Source organism: Phoca vitulina, unplaced genomic scaffold (genome assembly GCF_004348235.1).
Source record: "Phoca vitulina isolate PV1807 unplaced genomic scaffold, GSC_HSeal_1.0 scaffold11, whole genome shotgun sequence".
Taxonomy (NCBI): domain Eukaryota; kingdom Metazoa; phylum Chordata; class Mammalia; order Carnivora; family Phocidae; genus Phoca; species Phoca vitulina.
Window position 1 is genome coordinate 10,544,722 of NW_022589714.1, and position 17,823 is coordinate 10,562,544.

The following is a 17,823-nucleotide window of genomic DNA, read 5'->3' on the forward strand; positions in this document are numbered from 1 at the left end:
TGCTCCTCAGGGAGTTGAAAACTTACGTCCACACAAAAACCTGCACACAGATTATAGCAGCTTTATTCGTAACTGCCAAAATCTGGAAGCAATCACAATGACATACAGTAGGTGGATGGATACTGTGGTGCATCCATACAATGGAATATTACTAGGCACTGAAAAGAACTAGAGGAATTTTTCTAAGTGAAAGAAACTAATCTGAAAAGTCTACCTACTGTATAACTCCAACTATATAATGTTCTGGAAAAGGCAACACTGTTGAGACAATTAGAAGATCAGTGATTGGGGCGCCTGGGTGGCTCAGTCGTTGAGCGTCTGCCTTCGGCTCAGGTCATGATCCCAGGGTCCTGGGGTCGAGCCCCACATCGGGCTCCCCGCTCTGTGGGAAGCCTGCTTCTCCCTCTCCCACTCCCCCTGCTTGTGTTCCCTCTCTTGCTGTGTCTCTCTCTGTCAAATAAATAAAATCTTAAAAAAAAAAAAAGAAGATCAGTGGATTATGGGGTAGGGGACAGATGAACAGGAGGAGCACAGAAGATTTTTAGGGCAATGAAAATACTCTGTATGATAGTATTATGATGGATACTTGTCATTATATATTTATCCAAACCTATAGAATGTACATCACCAAGAGTGAACTGTATGTGAACTATGGACTTTGGGTGATTATTATGGTGTGTCAATGTAGGTTCATTACTTTTAACAAATGTACCAATCTGGTGGGGGATGTTGATAATGAGGGAGCCTGCATGTGTGAGAACAAGGGCTATATGGGAAATCTCTGTACGTTCCCCTCAATTTTACTGTGAACCTAAACCTGATCTAAAAAAGAATCTTAATAAAAAAAAAAAAAAAGTCTATTGAAATCTAAAAAAAGAAAAGAAGAGGGGCAGGGGGAAGAGTCTAGTAGATTCAGTCTGGAAGACTCTAAGACTATACATTTGTAATTACCAATTACCAAGCAAGTCACACAGTGAGGGCATGCCCTATACAACTTATACCTCAGAAGCCAGCATGATACTCTAAACACTAAGCAATAGATATTATGAAGAATCAGAGGGAATTAAAAGAACAAAGTATAGCCCTAAAACTCTGGACTCTATCAGTACCATAAAACAATTAGGAAATCTATTTTAGAATTCAAACCGTTTGGAATTTTCTTCTTGACGTTCATTTACTAAGATCTACTCTTGTGTCTTCCCTTAATTCAGTTTTTATTAAGAATTATGCTGCCACACCAGCAGTACATTTGCTTAAAGAAAATAATTATACAATTTTTACATTTTAGTGTCATTTTATGCTACAAAGCTTTATTTACATAGTTCTTCAGGGTATATTTCAGTTGTTCACCCACTATTCTAAGTGTGAAATGGTATCAAATAGAGTAGCTTTACAGAAAAGCATAAAAGAGAGAAAACAATTCTACAACTTAATATATACAGTATCATTAGTGGTTATTATTTTTACAGTTTTCTTTTGAGGATAATCCACTGAATTTTGCTGCCATTGATATTTCAGGGTGAAGTTGTCTTTAAGAGCAGATTTCCACAGAGAATCAAGAGTATAACAGTCCAATATATTTTACAGGTGATATCTGACAATTTATGAGTAGCTGTAAATCATTTTTTCTCCCATTTTTTTTCAAAAGTCTTGGAGGAAGAAGAATCATGACTTTCACCACTACTATAGTGGTCATATAAAGTCTGAAATGAAAAACACACACCTGTTTTGTAACTTCTAAAAGTCAATGTATTATCAGATGAGTAAAGATAACTACAAAAAATGTAATGAATTTCTCTCCTGTTATTATAACTAGAAAATTATAAACTATTGAAGATAATTAAGAATAGTAAACACCTAGCTTGGCCTAAAAATCTACTATCATGAGATACAGCTCCATCATTGTATAAAAGAAATGTAACATAGCCATTAACAAGCATATATATATATCTTAAAGGCCTTCTCGCTCTCCCGTATTTTTCTTTAATTAAGCCAGTCTTAGATAAATTGCTACACTTTAAAATACACTCATCAGGAAATATAGTTTCAGATGATATTTCAACTAATAAACAGATGACATTAAAAAAATACAAATTGTTATATAAATAAACACAATTAGCTATATTACAATCTACATATTTTAAAAGATTTAAGGCTAAGCCAACATTTAATTTATAAAGATAACAGACATCTCTACCATTAAGGAACTTACATAACCTTAGTAGTCAAGGTAACTAATTCATCTCAATTTTATTTATAAAAGGCTCTAAATAATATACTGGTAGAAATTTAAAACATGGAGATATGAAATACAGTAAAATTATAAAACAAATTTTGTCCAATTTGAATTCCTAAAGCCATTGATTTAACCACGAGCACTTAAGAAAATTTAAGAAAAAAATTTACCTTTATGTCATGAATGCAAATATAATAGTGAATATATAGTAAATTCCTCCAGAATGTATCCAAGTTCTTGACATCTTAGATTGGCTTTACCCTACCCAGAGAGCTAAGAGTATCTTTAATTTAAGCTCCCATAATTTTATAATAACATTATTACTGAAATAAATAATTAGTAACTGCTTGGTAACTAAACCAGTTGGTCAATAAGCATACATAGGGTTCTAGAAATGACTAGGGGTTTGACGGCAACAAGATCAAAAAATGGTGGTAGAGGTAGAACTAAACACTGGGAGGCTGAAAGGTAGGTCTAAGACATTTGCTCTGAGAAATGTTCTGACTGCTGTACGTAGCTTCAAGTCATTACATGTAACAAATACTGAGATTTCCCCAAGATGGCTTCTGAAAAAAAAAATGGCTAGAAGAAATGAATTCAAAAGCTGTGTTAAGAATGTCGTTGATTTAAACGACAAATTCCTTTTGAAATTTATTCCAATCGAGACCTGACAGCAATTTTAGTAATGCACCTAATATGATAATATACTTTCAATTATCTGCAGAATAAGAATGTAAATCAACTAAGTCTATATTTGTCAAAAAGCACTCATTAAGTATCTAAATGTAGAAATATACTTCATAGTTGATCTGATGATTGGACCAACTTTTCTTTGGATTACCTGCTTAAGTGTCTATTCACTAAACTACAGAAAACATTTAAAAGTAATGTAGAAAGAGAATAGACATTCTTACTTTAGCAGCTTTCAAAATGGAGTTAGGAGAATTCAGACCAACGAGCTGGCCCAGAACATATTTCATTTCTTCAGTGGTGCCCTTAGCCATCTGGTTACCTGCCAAAAAATATAATCAATAAAATGCCGTACCAATAAAAAATATAAAATCACATACAAATACATTCTGTTTAACAGCACAATAACTGGCTTCTTGTAATTTATCACTAATCATAGCCATTTACCTAGAATAAGTAAATATGAATGCCAGCAAGTTAAAAAAAAGTAATTTCATTTATTTTAGGATTTTAGCATAAAAGGAACTTCCTTACGGAAGGAAGCAGGCTGGAAAAGAGAAGCCGATTCATATTGTTTTTTGTTACAGCTATACATCTGTTTGGATTAGTAGTTACTAATAAACTGATTTTCAAAGAAGTACCTGGATGAGTTTGAATTTGAACATATGGATGTGCCAGAAGCTCAGGAATGGATATCCTCTGCTTAGGGTCCCTTATTAAACAACACTATACAAATAAGAATTTAAAAAAAATCAAGTTTTCTTATGTAATATTGATATAAAGTGTCTTTCAAGATTGTATCATACTACATAAGTTGCTTTCCAGATAGCCTACTCAGAAGTAACAAGATTATTTCACAAGTCATTTTTGCAAAATCCCCAAGTATTCGTAAGTTTTAAAACACCTTCAAAGTGAACTTAACATGACTTAAAAAGCTAATTCATTCAGCAATTCCTTCCAATAGACCAGATATATCTACTGAAGCCACTTACATAATTCCAGTGAGTTCAACTATTTCTTCTAAGCAAACAATTTAAGCACATGAAATATTGTTCTTCTATATCCATATACTATTAATGTTACCTTTAACACATCTTGAAGATCTTTCTCTGGAATATCAGGAAATTCGATTTCATGATTAGGGTCAATTATGGCATGTAATTTAGAAATCTGATTAATTATATGCTGAAATGGTGTCTTCCCATAAGTCATATAGTACAAAATGCAGCCTAAGGACCAAACATCACTTTTGGGGCTTATCTAATTAGAAAAAAAAAAAAGAATAGTAAGTTACTATAATCTTAACATAAAAGTAAATGTAAGAATATTTTATACACACACACTTACACATATAATCCCTAACATTTAAAATCATAACTAAAGCTCAATGAATGGGCAGATACTAGATTAGGTTTACATGAAAAAAACATATTTTTCTAGTTTTTGTTATATTTCGTTATTTTATCAAGAGATGAGCTTTAAGTCTCTCAACAAACTTATAATTAAAATATTTCAACTGAAACATACATTATGTTCTTGTCAGCTTCTGAAAATATAAAAACTAAAAAACTGCAAGTTTTAAATTTACTTGTTTTCTCCAAAATTATTGGATTACAATGAATATTTTTTAAGATTTTATTTATTGGAGAGAGAGAGAACACGTAGGTGAGAGCAGGGGGAGGAGAAGAGGCAGAGAGAGAGAGAGAGAGAGAGGAGAGAAAGAGAGTATCCCAAGCAGACTCTGTGCTAAGCACGGAGCCTGATGTGGGGCTTGATCTCACCACTGAGATCATGACCTGAGCCAAAATCAAGAGTCAGACGCTTACCTGACTAAGCCACCCACATGCCCCAGGATTAGGATAAATTTTTATATAAATTCATAACATATAAGTATGCATAGATTTTAAAATGGTTTAAGTTGAGCTATCCTAAACCCAAGAACCCAAGAACAAATCCAGGCTGGGCTGGATTTGAATCCTGGCTTTATTATTAGCTAGTAATTCTATGTAATTCCATTTCCTCACCTCTAGAATAGAAATAATAAAAGTACATTGTCATGGGCATTAAATGAGTGATATAACCATGAGATATGTACAAGCATAGAGAGTAATTTCTGGGTATAGTAAGTAATCAAGAAATGTTACTTACTATTAAGTGTTCTTTCTATTAAATAATATTAGAAATAATGCAATATTATAACATAATCATCATTTTGACTTTAAAAAGAACATGAATAAGATAAAACATAGCAGTGGGCATAATAAATAAGAAGGGTTAGATTCCTTTTAAAAGGTAGATATTCAAACATACATTAAAACAAAATATAACTACATGCTCTCTAAAAAGATTCATCTAAACCAAATGAGGAAAAAAGAAAAGAAATGGACACATAACCAAATGTAAAAAAGAGAGAGAGAGAAAGAAAAAAAGAAAGCAGAATAGGAATATTAATATTAGAAAAAGAGAATGAGAACATAGCAAAACACTTTTAACAGAAGAGGGAAAGTCATTTTATGATAAAAGGTAAAACCAACCAAGAAAAGATGATAGTCACAAACGTCTATGCACTGAAACTACATTTAATAGAACTATATTAAGTAAAAACGACAGTAAATTCTTTTGGGAGGAGTGGTAGAGAAATTTTAATATGCCATTCAGAAAATGGCAGATAAAACAGATCCATCCCACTATCTGAACACAAAAAAAACTAAAAATTAATAATAATAATTAAAAAAACCCTCCTCTTCCTCCAACTTAACCATCCAGAAGTTAAATCCATTTCTAAATAAATCATGGATTAAAAAGGATTTCAAATTATGGAAAAATGGCAGTGGCTGCAGCAACATAGTTGTTATTTATTTTTTTAACCGAAGTATAGTTGACACATGTTACATTAGTTTCCGGTGTACAACATAGTGGTCTGACAACTCCATACACTATGCTACCTCACCATAAGTGGGGCTACCACCTGTCATCACACAACTCTGTCACAATACCACTGACTCTATTCTCTATACTATGGCTTTCATCCCCTGACGTACTCATTCCGTAACTGGAGGCCTGTATCTCCCACTCCCCTTCACCCATTTTGCCCAATCTCTTACCCCCCTCTCCTCTGGCAACCATCATTATTCTCTGTATGTAGGAGTCTGTTCTTTTTATTTGTTTTGCTTTTTAGATCACAGCATAGTTTTTCAATCTGTCCAAATCCCCAGATAAGATAGATAGAGAAGCCTGATAGCAAAACCATATACATACAGAAAATATTTACAACAAAACTAAGTGAAAAACTATACCCATGAACCCAGAATATTAATGGAGACAAAGTACCAACAGCCACAAATCCTGTATGGTAGAGGTATTTGAAACAGAAAGCAGAGGGAAATAGTGAATGGGCCTGATAGATCTCAGAACAGAAACTCCAAATAGCCGACAGATGTTCATTGGAAAGTAATTTGAGAACAGAGCTAGACTGGGAGGGGTTTGTGCTCTTTACCAGCAGGGATTACCTCATATGTTGGGATAAAAAATTTGTCTTCTGTTCAGAATCATTAAGGCCACTGGATAGCAGGGGTTTCAAATGACTGGAGATTTTCTCGTAATATTAAAGCACTGAGTTGACAACTGAAAAAATCTGAACTCTACATGTAATTCAAAATAAATCTTATTTTTTAAAAAAAATCTTATTTCATAGTATTTTAAAATTAAAACTGCAAATTTTAGAAATTAATGAAAATAAACACTACAAAAATGTATAAGTAGAAGTTAAAACTCAGAGTAAAATTTAGTTTTAATTAATAAAATTGCAAAAATTAAATTAGCAATTATTTAAATCCAGAAACTAGAGGGGCACCTGGGTGGCTCAGTCGGTTAAGAGTCTGCCTTCGGCTCAGGTCATGATCCCAGAGTTCTGGGATCAAGTCCCACATCGGGCTCTTTGCTGAGTGGGGAGCCTACTTCTCCCTCTCCCTCTGCCTGCCGCTCTCCCTGCTTATGCTCATTCTCTCTCTCTCTCTGTGTCAAATAAATAAATAAAATCTTAAAAAAAAAAAAATCCAGAAACTAGGAAAAAAAAAAGAAACCTGAAGAAAATAAAAAGAGATAAAAGCAGAAACTAATTAGAGAACAAATGAAAATAGAATAAATGAAGACTTTGTTTTTTAAGATTAACAAAACCTTAGTAAATTTAATCAAGAAAAAGAAAAAAAGACCACAAATCCAAGTGTTAAAAGAAAAGGGGAAGCTAAAAAGATATAAAAAGAATTTGGTGAGGACTATTTGACATAATGTATACCAGTTACTTGAGAAGATATTTAGAAGCCTGACAATTTTCTAGGACAGAAAATACAATTAGTAAATACACATTTATCAAGCAATTATTTTGAACTAGGTAATGTATTGATTAATATTCTTTCTCATTTAATCTTCAATTACTTTTTATTTTTATTTTTTTAAAGATTTATTTATTTATTCTGAAAGAAAGAAAGAGAGCGTGCGCACACACTTGAGCGAGCGGGAGGAGGGGCAAAGGGAGAGGGAAAGAGAGAAGCAAAAGCAGAGACTGACAGGGGCTCAAACTCAGAACCCTGCTGAGATTATGACCTGAGCCAAAATCAAGAGTCCGACGCTTAACCAACTGAGCCACCCAGGCGCCCCTCAATTACTTTTTAATAGGTACTGTTTGTAAACCTAATTTATAGAAAAAGAAAGTAGGCAAGTAGGCAAGTCAAGTCACAAAGACAGTTGTTAACGAAGAGGCATATCTATTGCTTCAATGCAGGTCCCTGTACAACAATGTGTGCTTGCGTGCACTTTGTGACACTGCTCCAGAGCAAGAAGGGTTAGTTCGGAAGCCAGAGGCATCCTGGCAGGCAAAAGGACCCCAACAAGAACACCAATGAGGCTAACACAAAGCTCACTGAGGTGGTGAAATAAGGTAAGTGGGAAAGTAGCCTGTGGCAGGCTGGGAAAAAATTACAGACTAGAATTATACTTGGAAATGCAGAATTCGCAAATGATTAAATGGTAAGAGATAAAACGTAAGAATCAAAGAAGAAACAAAAGACTTCAAAGGTTATCAGTTCCATACCATTTAAGGGGTCCAAATCAGAGATAATTTAGTCTTAATTTCTACCTTTAATTTTAAAACTTAAAAGTATCCTGGGAACATTTCTTAGTGGAGCACACTGTTGAGACACCACCATATTAAAAGCACAATATTAAAAGAACAGTCTCAAATCAATAAATAACAGTAAAATTGAATCCCATGATAATTTGCTTAAGAAAGCAAGGTCTCTATAATGACCTAAAAAGTTTTAGAACTTGAGCAACTTTGAGTTGGCTGTTAAGTTTAATCAGAGAATAGCCCATTCCCTATTGATGCCCAATAAATGGGATGTAAATAACCTTCACAGTACCTTTGACTTGGATTTCCCATTCTCTCTTGAGGAAGACATATCTTTGATTGCTTCTGGTGGCATATAATTAACTGTACCAACCTGTATGCCAAATCACAGAAAACACAAATCAATGAAAATACTTTATTTTGCCTTAGGCTTTTTAAAACACAAATGTCAGACTCTTGGAAACTTGAATAATTACATATTACAGTAATTTTTTAAAAAACTCAAGTAACTGACAACAATATTAGGACATAAATTTCTTCCCAACTCCAGCAAATTAGATTCATAATCAGTAAATTATTCCATTCAGAATGCTGAGCTTTTTCTATGATGATGGAGAACAACTACCATAAAACTGTCGAGACTAAAGTTATACTAAAAGCCATAAGCTTTGAAGGAATTGATATCAATCACTCATTTCTGTGCTGGAATAGACCTAGAATGCTTAAAAAAAAAAAACCAACCAACCAACCAATCAAAACTCTAGCTATGTCTCCAAGTATTCCCTGGGCCTATGTCCAGAGTGAGATGGGGCAGGTATGTAAATCATGCAAGAGCTTCCACAGTTGGATTATGCCAACTTTATAAGGCATTTATTTTATTTTAAAACAAATGGTTCTGTTTTCAAACACAGAATACCTGTACTTTAGGACCTTGCCATAGAGGATATCTTCAAACTGATTTACAACTAAATATTCAGCCGTATTTTTTTTTTTTTTTACCATTTATTTATTTGAGAGAGAGAGAGAGCGTCTGCACGTGACGGTATGAGCAGGGACAGGGGCAGAGGGCAGAGGGAGATGGAGAGCAGCAGACTCCCTGCTGAGCAGGGAGCCTGACCCGGGGCTCCATCCCATGACCCTGAGATCACAACCTGAGCTAAAATCAAGAGTCGGACACTTAACCAACTAAGCCACCCAGAAACCCCAATGTTCAGCCGCATTTATGATACAAAGAGAAGTCACTGTCCAATAGAATTGTTTCAAGGGCATGCCGTCCATCTGTTCCTCCTAAAAATGATCTAGTTTTACTTCTAGGATGGCAGATCCACATCAAAAATCTGCATACGTGGAACACATCATCTTGGCTCCAAGCAGGATTATTTTTAGTTATTCTTTGGTGTCATCACCTTAGTTTTTATGGAGACAAATTTATTAAGCTTGTGATTGCATACCCTATTAGAAAAATGCAGTTGAGTACAGTATTCATTATGGTGTTTCCAATATGAAGGCCCACTTGAGAAATTTTTTTCAGTGGCTCCTGACTGGCTCAGTCAGTTAAGCAGCCTGCTCTTGATTTTGGCTCAGGTCATGATCTCAGGGTTCTGGGATCAAGCCCCACCTTGGGCTTCCCACTCAGTGGGGAATTTGCTTGAGGATTCTCTCTCTCTGCCCCTCCCCTCACTTGTGCTTGCTCTCTCTCTCTCTAAAATAAGTAAATAAATCTTTTTTAAAAAGTTATTAAAAAAAAAAAGAATTTTTTCAAATGCAAGTGATAGGAAAAGCTTTACTTCTCCAGAAGAATGAAATAATCTTACCTCATGGACAATGAAAAACATGTAATTTCAATTTCCTCTTTGGTTGTTACCAGGTATTTCTGAGACAAAGTTTCAGGTGAACTCAAGATCATGACCAAGATGATCTCCAAGACAGGTATTACTGCTTCTCTACCTCAGCTATAGGAAAATCATTCAAAATTGCTCAATTTATTTCTACCTAATCTTGACTTTTTATACTAAAGTGTATTAAATATGGTTCTGATTCTTATAGTATTTATTCTTATACAAAGGTTTCAAATCCTTTGAAGAATGAAGTAGGAAAAAATAAAATCCCTGTTAGCAAAGTACAGGTGAAAAGGAATTGAACTGTAGTGTGTGGAAGCCAACCATTCATTACGGCTTACCTGAGAGTCTTTAACAATACTTGTTGTATCTGGTTGCATTTGGTTTGCAATCCCAAAGTCAATTAGCTTTAGCATTCCATCAACTATCAGAAAGTTAGCAGGTTTCAGATCACTGTGAACGATGCCTTCAAAATAAAAATCCATTGTAATATTAGACAATGTAAAATATTCTAAGTACAAAAAAATTTCACAACCTACTGGCTGAGTTGATTCCTTTAGTCAATCAAATTAAATGCTCATTTTTAATATTTTCTAAAAAGATATAGCACCTGCTATGTGCCAGACACTTTCTAAGTTTGCTGCTTAGATTGAATCACTTAATTCTCATACCAGCACTGGGTTAAGTACTGTACTATTATTATCCCCACTTTTAAGAGAGGAAACTAAGGCAAAGAATTTAAGTAATTTGTTCAAGATCATATAGCCTAAGTGACAGGGCTGTGACTTGACCCTGGCAATCTGGCTTGAGAGTTAATGATCTTAAAACCGCTGATTCACCACCCACTACATAACATCATAAATTATACTGCCAAGTGGTTAAGACCCTAATGCCCCTGACACCTCTATCCCTACAACCCTGATCTTAATCTCTGATGAATTATCTTTTAACTTATAGGAGACATGAGGGGAAAAAAATTACAATTATTTAGGTTAACGGTTGTTTTTTAAAAAAGGATACAGTAAAGGCAGAGAAGCCCTAAAAAGAACCAAGTCCAAGTAAAGTAAAAAAACAACTTAGGGCTAACAATTGAAAAAGAATAAAACCAACTCCCACACAGGGCACACAATACAAAATGACCGGGAGAATGAGAAATAAACATCTCAGATTTTTGAGATGCCTGAACCGCAAAGTCTCAGATCTGCTATAACTGAACTATTTGGAGACCCAGGATAATGGACTATGTTAATACTAATAAAGATATGGGTACATTTTGCATTATGGATGCATGCACTATATCCTTTGGTAAACAGTGCTTTAAAGAAACGGTTTTTTTGTCCTTTCATCTTTAAATGAGCTTCCAAATATTTATCTAGTCTAAAGGTGCCAATAACAAATACCTAAAAATTAATGGTGTATTTCTCTAAGATGACATTATTAATGATTATTATAACTCTGCATATAAAGAGATTTTAAAATACCATGTTGGTGAATTGTGTAAACTGCCTCCAACATATTTTTCCAGTAACTTTTGCGTTCCCATGGATTGATGGATTTTTTCTTTTTAAGCCAACTATTTAGGTCTATATTTCCACATTCCATTACCATGTAAATGTATTGGTCCGTGATTTCACTGCCATTAAAAACAAATAAAAAAACCAAAACAATACATGGTTAGGTTATACTATTAAGATTTATTAAGTCTAAAGAATTATAGCAAAAATAGTTCTCCTTTCAAATTAAAAAAAATTCTTACTAATCATAAAGTCGGATGATCTTATCACTGTGTTGTTGTAGTTTATTCAAGTAAGCGATTTCATTCCGGTAACTCTCAATTGTTTGATTATCTGCTTCTTCTAAGTTCACATATTTTATGGCATGTATCTGTTTCTTTTCATTCAATACCTGGAATACCTATATAGTAGAACAAAGGATAAAGTTTAGAATGCACTACTTTTACATTATCATAATACTTCTAAATTTATTAGAATTTTAGGTTAAAGAATACTGATATGAATAATTAAATATGTCTGGGCTTATTTTGAGTACTGAAGGGAAAAAATATGTTAGGAGAGTTAAAAGACCACTCTCAGCTACCTATGACAATGGGCATTCAATAATGCAAAGGGGTAAACGTAAAAAGTTTTTATATTAACATGTAAAAAAGATAATTTAAATTTCATATGTATTCATAACACTCTGTTGGATGCCTTAACCCAGAAAATAACCTAAAGAAGAAAACATTCAAAAATGTTAAGAATATCGGGGCGCCTGGGTGGCTCAGTCGGTTAAGCGGCTGCCTTCGGCTCAGGTCATGGTCCCAGGATCCTGGGATCGAGCCCCCCCATCGGGCTCCATGCTCGGTGGGAAGCCTGCTTCTCCCTCTCCCACTCCCCCTACTTGTGTTCCCTCTCTCTCTAATAAATAAATAAAATCTTAAAAAAAAAAGTTAAGAACATCTAAGTGCTGTCATAAAGAGTCAATTCATTTCACAGATGGTGTTTTTTTCCGTTGTGCCTGGAACTGACATTTCATTCCTGTGGTAGAGAGTATTTTTTAAAAATGTAGTAATTGTAAGCTATCTGTATATTCAGTTGTGAAAAGTGGATTAGGTCTAATTTTCAAAGTCAAATTGACAGGAACAAGATGTTCCTATAAGCCCACTGTCAGGATCTCTGAGGTCCAGGTCAAACTGCTCTGACTATAATGACAGTCAACTTCTAAGCAATATTGATGGGGCAGATAATACATCTTGAAAAATAGAAAACACTGTTAATGTGCCCAACTTTCAGCAAACATGCAACAGGGATGAGGCTTCTGAAATGCATGAATACAAATACAAATGCCAGGGTAAGCAAGAAAAATTACATTCATTTATCCCTTTTGACACACTGAAGTAAAATATCATTTACTCAAAAGCCATTTAACCTTGACTACCCAACAGGTCGGGGCAAGGAATGAGAAAAGAACAGAAGTGTATATGAGATTCATGCATTGCAAATGCACTAATAAGCTTAGTTACTTTAAAATTTTAAATACAAAACTCTAACAAAGTATTACTGGTTTTACTTGCACACATAGCAAATTAGACAGGGATAGCCATTAAAACAGTGATAGGGCAAGAGACAACAGACAACAGAAAATAGCAAGGGAAGAGATAAAAGGAATTTTAAAACATATAAAGCCACTTTGTATAAGGTAAACAGCCTTACAAACCTCAGAGAATTGAGAGTATCTACTACTCTAATACAATTAAAATGTTGTTAGTAGTACCTACCACGCAGGGTTGGAAGGATGACCGAGATGATGTGTTTGGAGTGCAGCAAAGTTAGCTACTATCTTTAAGGACAATTAGGACAGAATAAAGTGGACATTTTATTTTATTTTTTTTAAAGATTTTATTTATTTATTTGACAGAGAGATACACAGCAAGAGAGGGAACACAAGCAGGGGGAGTGGGAGAGGGAGAAGCAGGCTTCCCGCTGAGCAAGGAGCCCTACTCGGGGCTCAATCCCAGGACCCTGGGATCATGACTTGAGCCGAAGGCAGACGCTTAACGACTGAGCCACCCAGGCGCCCCTGAAGTGGACATTTTAGAACCTATTAAAGTTGTCAGGTATATCAGAAAAAAGGATTTGCAAGATATTAAAACTATATAATAAGATCTCAAAGTTTTGGAGGAAATGAAAACTTTTAAATCAACTTTTTGCATGTATGTGCTTTCACTCCCGTATTGCCCCTGCTATGCCAAAACTCTTGCAGTAACTGATGATTAGGTAGCCCTTATTTCTATTTCATAGAGATAGTATCAGTTATAATGTTCAGTTTCATGGAAAGTTAATGAAAGAACTAGAAAGGCCAGTGTCATGACCATTCCTAATTGCCCCCATGACCTTTCTAAATGCTCTTAATACAGTATAAATTGGTCACTGTCTAAACTCTAGAATAGACAGAACATAAACAGTTTCATAAAGCATGTTACCCTCTTTCTCTGAGGTATGTTGATTTTGTCAACTCCACCATAATAATTAAATTAAATAATATAATGTAATCATACTAAAAAAAAAATGTGGGCCAGTCATGGCCTTATCACATGGCTCTTGACTTAAGCTAGCACCGTCATTATGCTCCAAGGAAAAAATGTTTAAAACATCAGCAAGATTATTTTACATCCTCTGAAAACATACCACTAAATATTGCACCTTGACACTATTCAAATATAAAGAATAAATAATAAATATTAACCAAAGAATTTCTATTAAAGCAACTAAATTAGGTAATTCCAATATATTGATAAAAATCAACTGTATTGTCCCTTTGTTCTTATGCCTGAAATTTGAGGCAACGGAAAGAAGAAAATGTATACAAAAAAGAAACTAATATCATTGAACAATTGCTACAAATTATAATGTACATACCTTATTTATAATAAGTTACAAGACAGTCTTAAATCTACTTATTGTTAGCTGGCTTAGAGAATACAGTAAAACTTAAACCCAACAGGTTTTGCTTCATAGATCATCCTTAACAATTTATAACAGCAAAACAGCTGAGTAGGAACACTCATCCAACAAATTACTTCACTCTGTTACGTTCTAGGCACTATTCCAGATTATGGAGCAAACATTGTTGAGCAAATCAGACAAACATCCCTACCTTGATGGAACTCACATTCAAGTGCAGGAAGACAAACAACAAACCAAATAAGTAAATTACAGAGCACACTAGAAGATGAGCTACAGAGAAAAATAAAGAAGGAAACGGAGCTCACCAGCAAGTGGAAGGTGGGGGTTCTGGTATTAAAGAGTGTGGTCAAGGAAGGCCTGATTGAGAAGACGTTTGAGCAAAGACGTGAGGATATCTGGAGGAAAACTGACTCTTATATGAAAATACACCAGGAGAGCAAGGATTGAATCAATGAGACTAGTTAGAAGGCTATTATAATAAACCAGGTGAAAAGATGGCAGTTGCTTTGACCAAAGTGATAACAGTGGAGGTGGTGAGAAATAGTCAGATGCTGGATATACTCTTGAGGTAGAACCAACAAGATTTGCTGATTGGCTGGATGTATGTGAGAAAGAAAGTGAAGTCAATGATTCCAGAGTTTTTGGCCTAGCTAGTGGAAGAACGAAGTTGCCATTTACTGAACTGGGAAAGAGTCTGGAGCCAGAGTTATGTTTGGGATATATTAAGTTTTAAATACCTAGTAGACGGCCAAGAAGAGAAACAGAGCAGTCAGACTGAGTATACAAGTCTGGAATTCAAGGGAGAGGTCTGAGCTACAAATATGTTTGGTAATTATCAGCATATACATGGTATTTAAAACCACAAGACTGGACAACACCAAAGGAGTGAAGTGAGTTTAGAAAGAGAAGAGGTCAAGGACTGAGACCTGGAGCACTGTGCCATTAAGATAAGGGACATGAAGAAGACTGGAAAGGAATGGCCAGTTGGAGAACAGGAAAACTGAGAGAGGCCAAATGGGGGCAAAAAGAAGTTTCAACAAGGAAAGAACAATCAACTGTCCCAAATGCTGAGTAACCCACAATTAAAGCTAAAATTAGATTTGGCAAAAATATGGAGATCACTGGTGATCCTGATAACAACTGTTTTGGTGAGTGATGAAGATAAAAATATGATTTAAGTGGATTTAAGAGAACAGTGAGGAGAACTGAAGATGGTTAAGTGTAAACAACTCTTTTGAGATGCCTTCCACCCAGAGAAGTAGAACTGTATAAATTTAGAACTCAGATAAATTTAGGAAATGATCCATTCCAATTCCAGAAATTCACATTACTAAACTCTGTTTTTGAAAAGAAAAACTCAAAAAACTAAAAATATTAGTCAAATATCTTGCTGAATCATCCCAAAATATTACTTACACAAGATTGTTTGTGATAATACACAGCTTCATTTGCCATCCTGAAGTCAATACTAATGTCATTTAGAGAAGAAATTTGGAAGCACAGGACATCAGAGGGAAGAACAGAGAATTGAAATTAAGAGATAGGCCTAAAGAGATATGTCATTTGTTGGAGAGAGGGAATGGGAGCAGGGGATGAGAAGGATTTTTTGGCTCAAAAGCAATACAGGCCCCCCACGTGCTAAGAAAAAAGAGCCCCAAAAGGTAAAAAGACAAAGGTAAAAAGACAAATATTTTTCTCTCTTAAATATTTAAGATACTTACCTTACTTGAGCCTCCACTTCCTATCTGCTTCAATATAGAATAGATTCTTCCTTTAACTGAAATGCATTCATTTGTTGAAGAGGATGCTGAAATCTAAATAATTAAAAAATATAAAGATTCAAAGGAGCAAAGAATATGCATGAGAAATTAGCTTGTATTTAGTACAGTGAAATGCTTCCAATTTTGAAATTATCTTAAATTTTAAGTAATTAGATGTCAGACAATATTTTAAAGAGGAATTTTTTTTTTTTTTTAAGATTTTATTTATTTATTTGACAGAGACACAGCGAGAGAGGGAACACAAGCAGGGGGAGTGGGAGAGGGAGAAGCAGGCTTCCCTCTGAGCAGGGAGCCCGATGTGGGGCTCGATCCCAGGACCCTGGGATCCTGACCTGAGCCGAAGGCAGACGCTTAACAACTGAGCCACCCAGGCGCCCCTAAAGAGGAATTTTACTCTATTTTAGTCAAAGAAATAAATTTAATATATAAACTTCCAAGGTATCCCCCTCTAACTTGCCTTTACTTTTTAAATTTATTTATTAATTTAAAAAGATTTATTTATTTGACAGAGAGCATGTGCGTGTAGAAGCAGGGGGAGCTGCAGAGGGAGAGGGAGAAGCAGGCTCCCCACTGAGCAGGGAGACCAACACGGGGCTTGATCCCAGGACTCTAGGATCATGACCTGAGCTGAAACCAAGAGTTGGACGCTCAATTGACTGTGCCACCCAAGTGCCCCTACTTCTTTTTTTTTTTAAGTGTTTTGAATTTAAGTATAGTTGACATACAATGTTACATTAGTTCACCTGTACTTTTTAGAAACATAAAATAAATAGAAGATCGGGGCACCTGGGTTGCTCAGTCGGTTAAGTGTCTGCCTTCAGCTCAGGTCATGATCCCAGGGTCCTGGGATCGAGCCTCACATCGGGCTCCCTGCTCCGTGGAGAGCCTGCTTCTCCCTCTCCCACTCCCCCTGCTTGTGTTCCCTCTCTCTCTGTGTCTCTCCCTGTCAAATAAATAAATAAAATCTTTAAAAAATCAATCAATAAATAGGAGATTTAAGAACTCTTCCAATATACAAACTCACGAGCTATTACTTTTCACCTTATTTATTTTTTTCTTATATAAACCTCTTTATACTTACATATATAGACAATTATATCTATATTCTTTCTCCTCATTTAGCATTACATTATAAAGAAAGCAGTGTGCTAAGGTGCTTAGAGCTCCAGAGTCAATCAGACAAATGCAAATTTCTGCAATGCCCCTTTTCTGCTGGGTGCTCTTCAACATGTTAATCTGAACTTCAGCATCCACCTCAGCAAACTTCTAGCTGATGTCCTACTGCAACGTGCCCCTTCTTCCCTCCCCTTATGCTAGAGCTGTCTGTGGACCTATAAATGCTTTGCACTGATGGAATGCAATGAAAAGAGTCATTCCAAGCTGACAAAGAAGCTAAAGACACAAAGAGCATCTTATTAGCTGATTAAGTTGAAACAAGGTCTGAATAAACCTCAATTTAACCAAGTCCTGCTTTAGATTCCAAATGGTAGAACTCTCTTGTAATCTCCTTTTACATAATATAAAAAGATGCTAATTTCTTTAACTTCTAGGGTTGAAAAACACTGTTGAGTTATGAAGTATGTTTTCTTTTCCTTTTTTTCTTTCTTTTTTTTAAAAGATTTTATTTATTTACTTGTCAGAGAGAGTGCACAAGCAGGGGGAGCTGCTGGCAGAGGGAGAAGCAGGC

The 17,823-nt window shown here is 35.1% G+C and overlaps 1 protein-coding gene across 1 annotated transcript in view; it reads right to left on the minus strand.

Moving 5' to 3' along the window:
- Nucleotides 1-1,207: 1,207 nt before the first annotated feature.
- TTK (TTK protein kinase) overlaps nucleotides 1,208-17,823 on the minus strand; it is a 48,709-nt gene continuing 32,093 nt past the window's right edge. Inside the window, exons 14-22 of the mRNA XM_032409395.1 lie at nucleotides 16,077-16,169; nucleotides 11,646-11,803; nucleotides 11,371-11,522; nucleotides 10,231-10,355; nucleotides 8,344-8,424; nucleotides 4,010-4,186; nucleotides 3,568-3,652; nucleotides 3,151-3,248; nucleotides 1,208-1,703 (exon numbers count right to left, since the gene is read on the minus strand). Of these exons, the coding sequence (XP_032265286.1) occupies nucleotides 1,620-1,703; nucleotides 3,151-3,248; nucleotides 3,568-3,652; nucleotides 4,010-4,186; nucleotides 8,344-8,424; nucleotides 10,231-10,355; nucleotides 11,371-11,522; nucleotides 11,646-11,803; nucleotides 16,077-16,169 (1,053 nt within the window). The 3' untranslated portion in view covers nucleotides 1,208-1,619. The remainder of the gene's footprint in view (nucleotides 1,704-3,150; nucleotides 3,249-3,567; nucleotides 3,653-4,009; nucleotides 4,187-8,343; nucleotides 8,425-10,230; nucleotides 10,356-11,370; nucleotides 11,523-11,645; nucleotides 11,804-16,076; nucleotides 16,170-17,823) is intronic.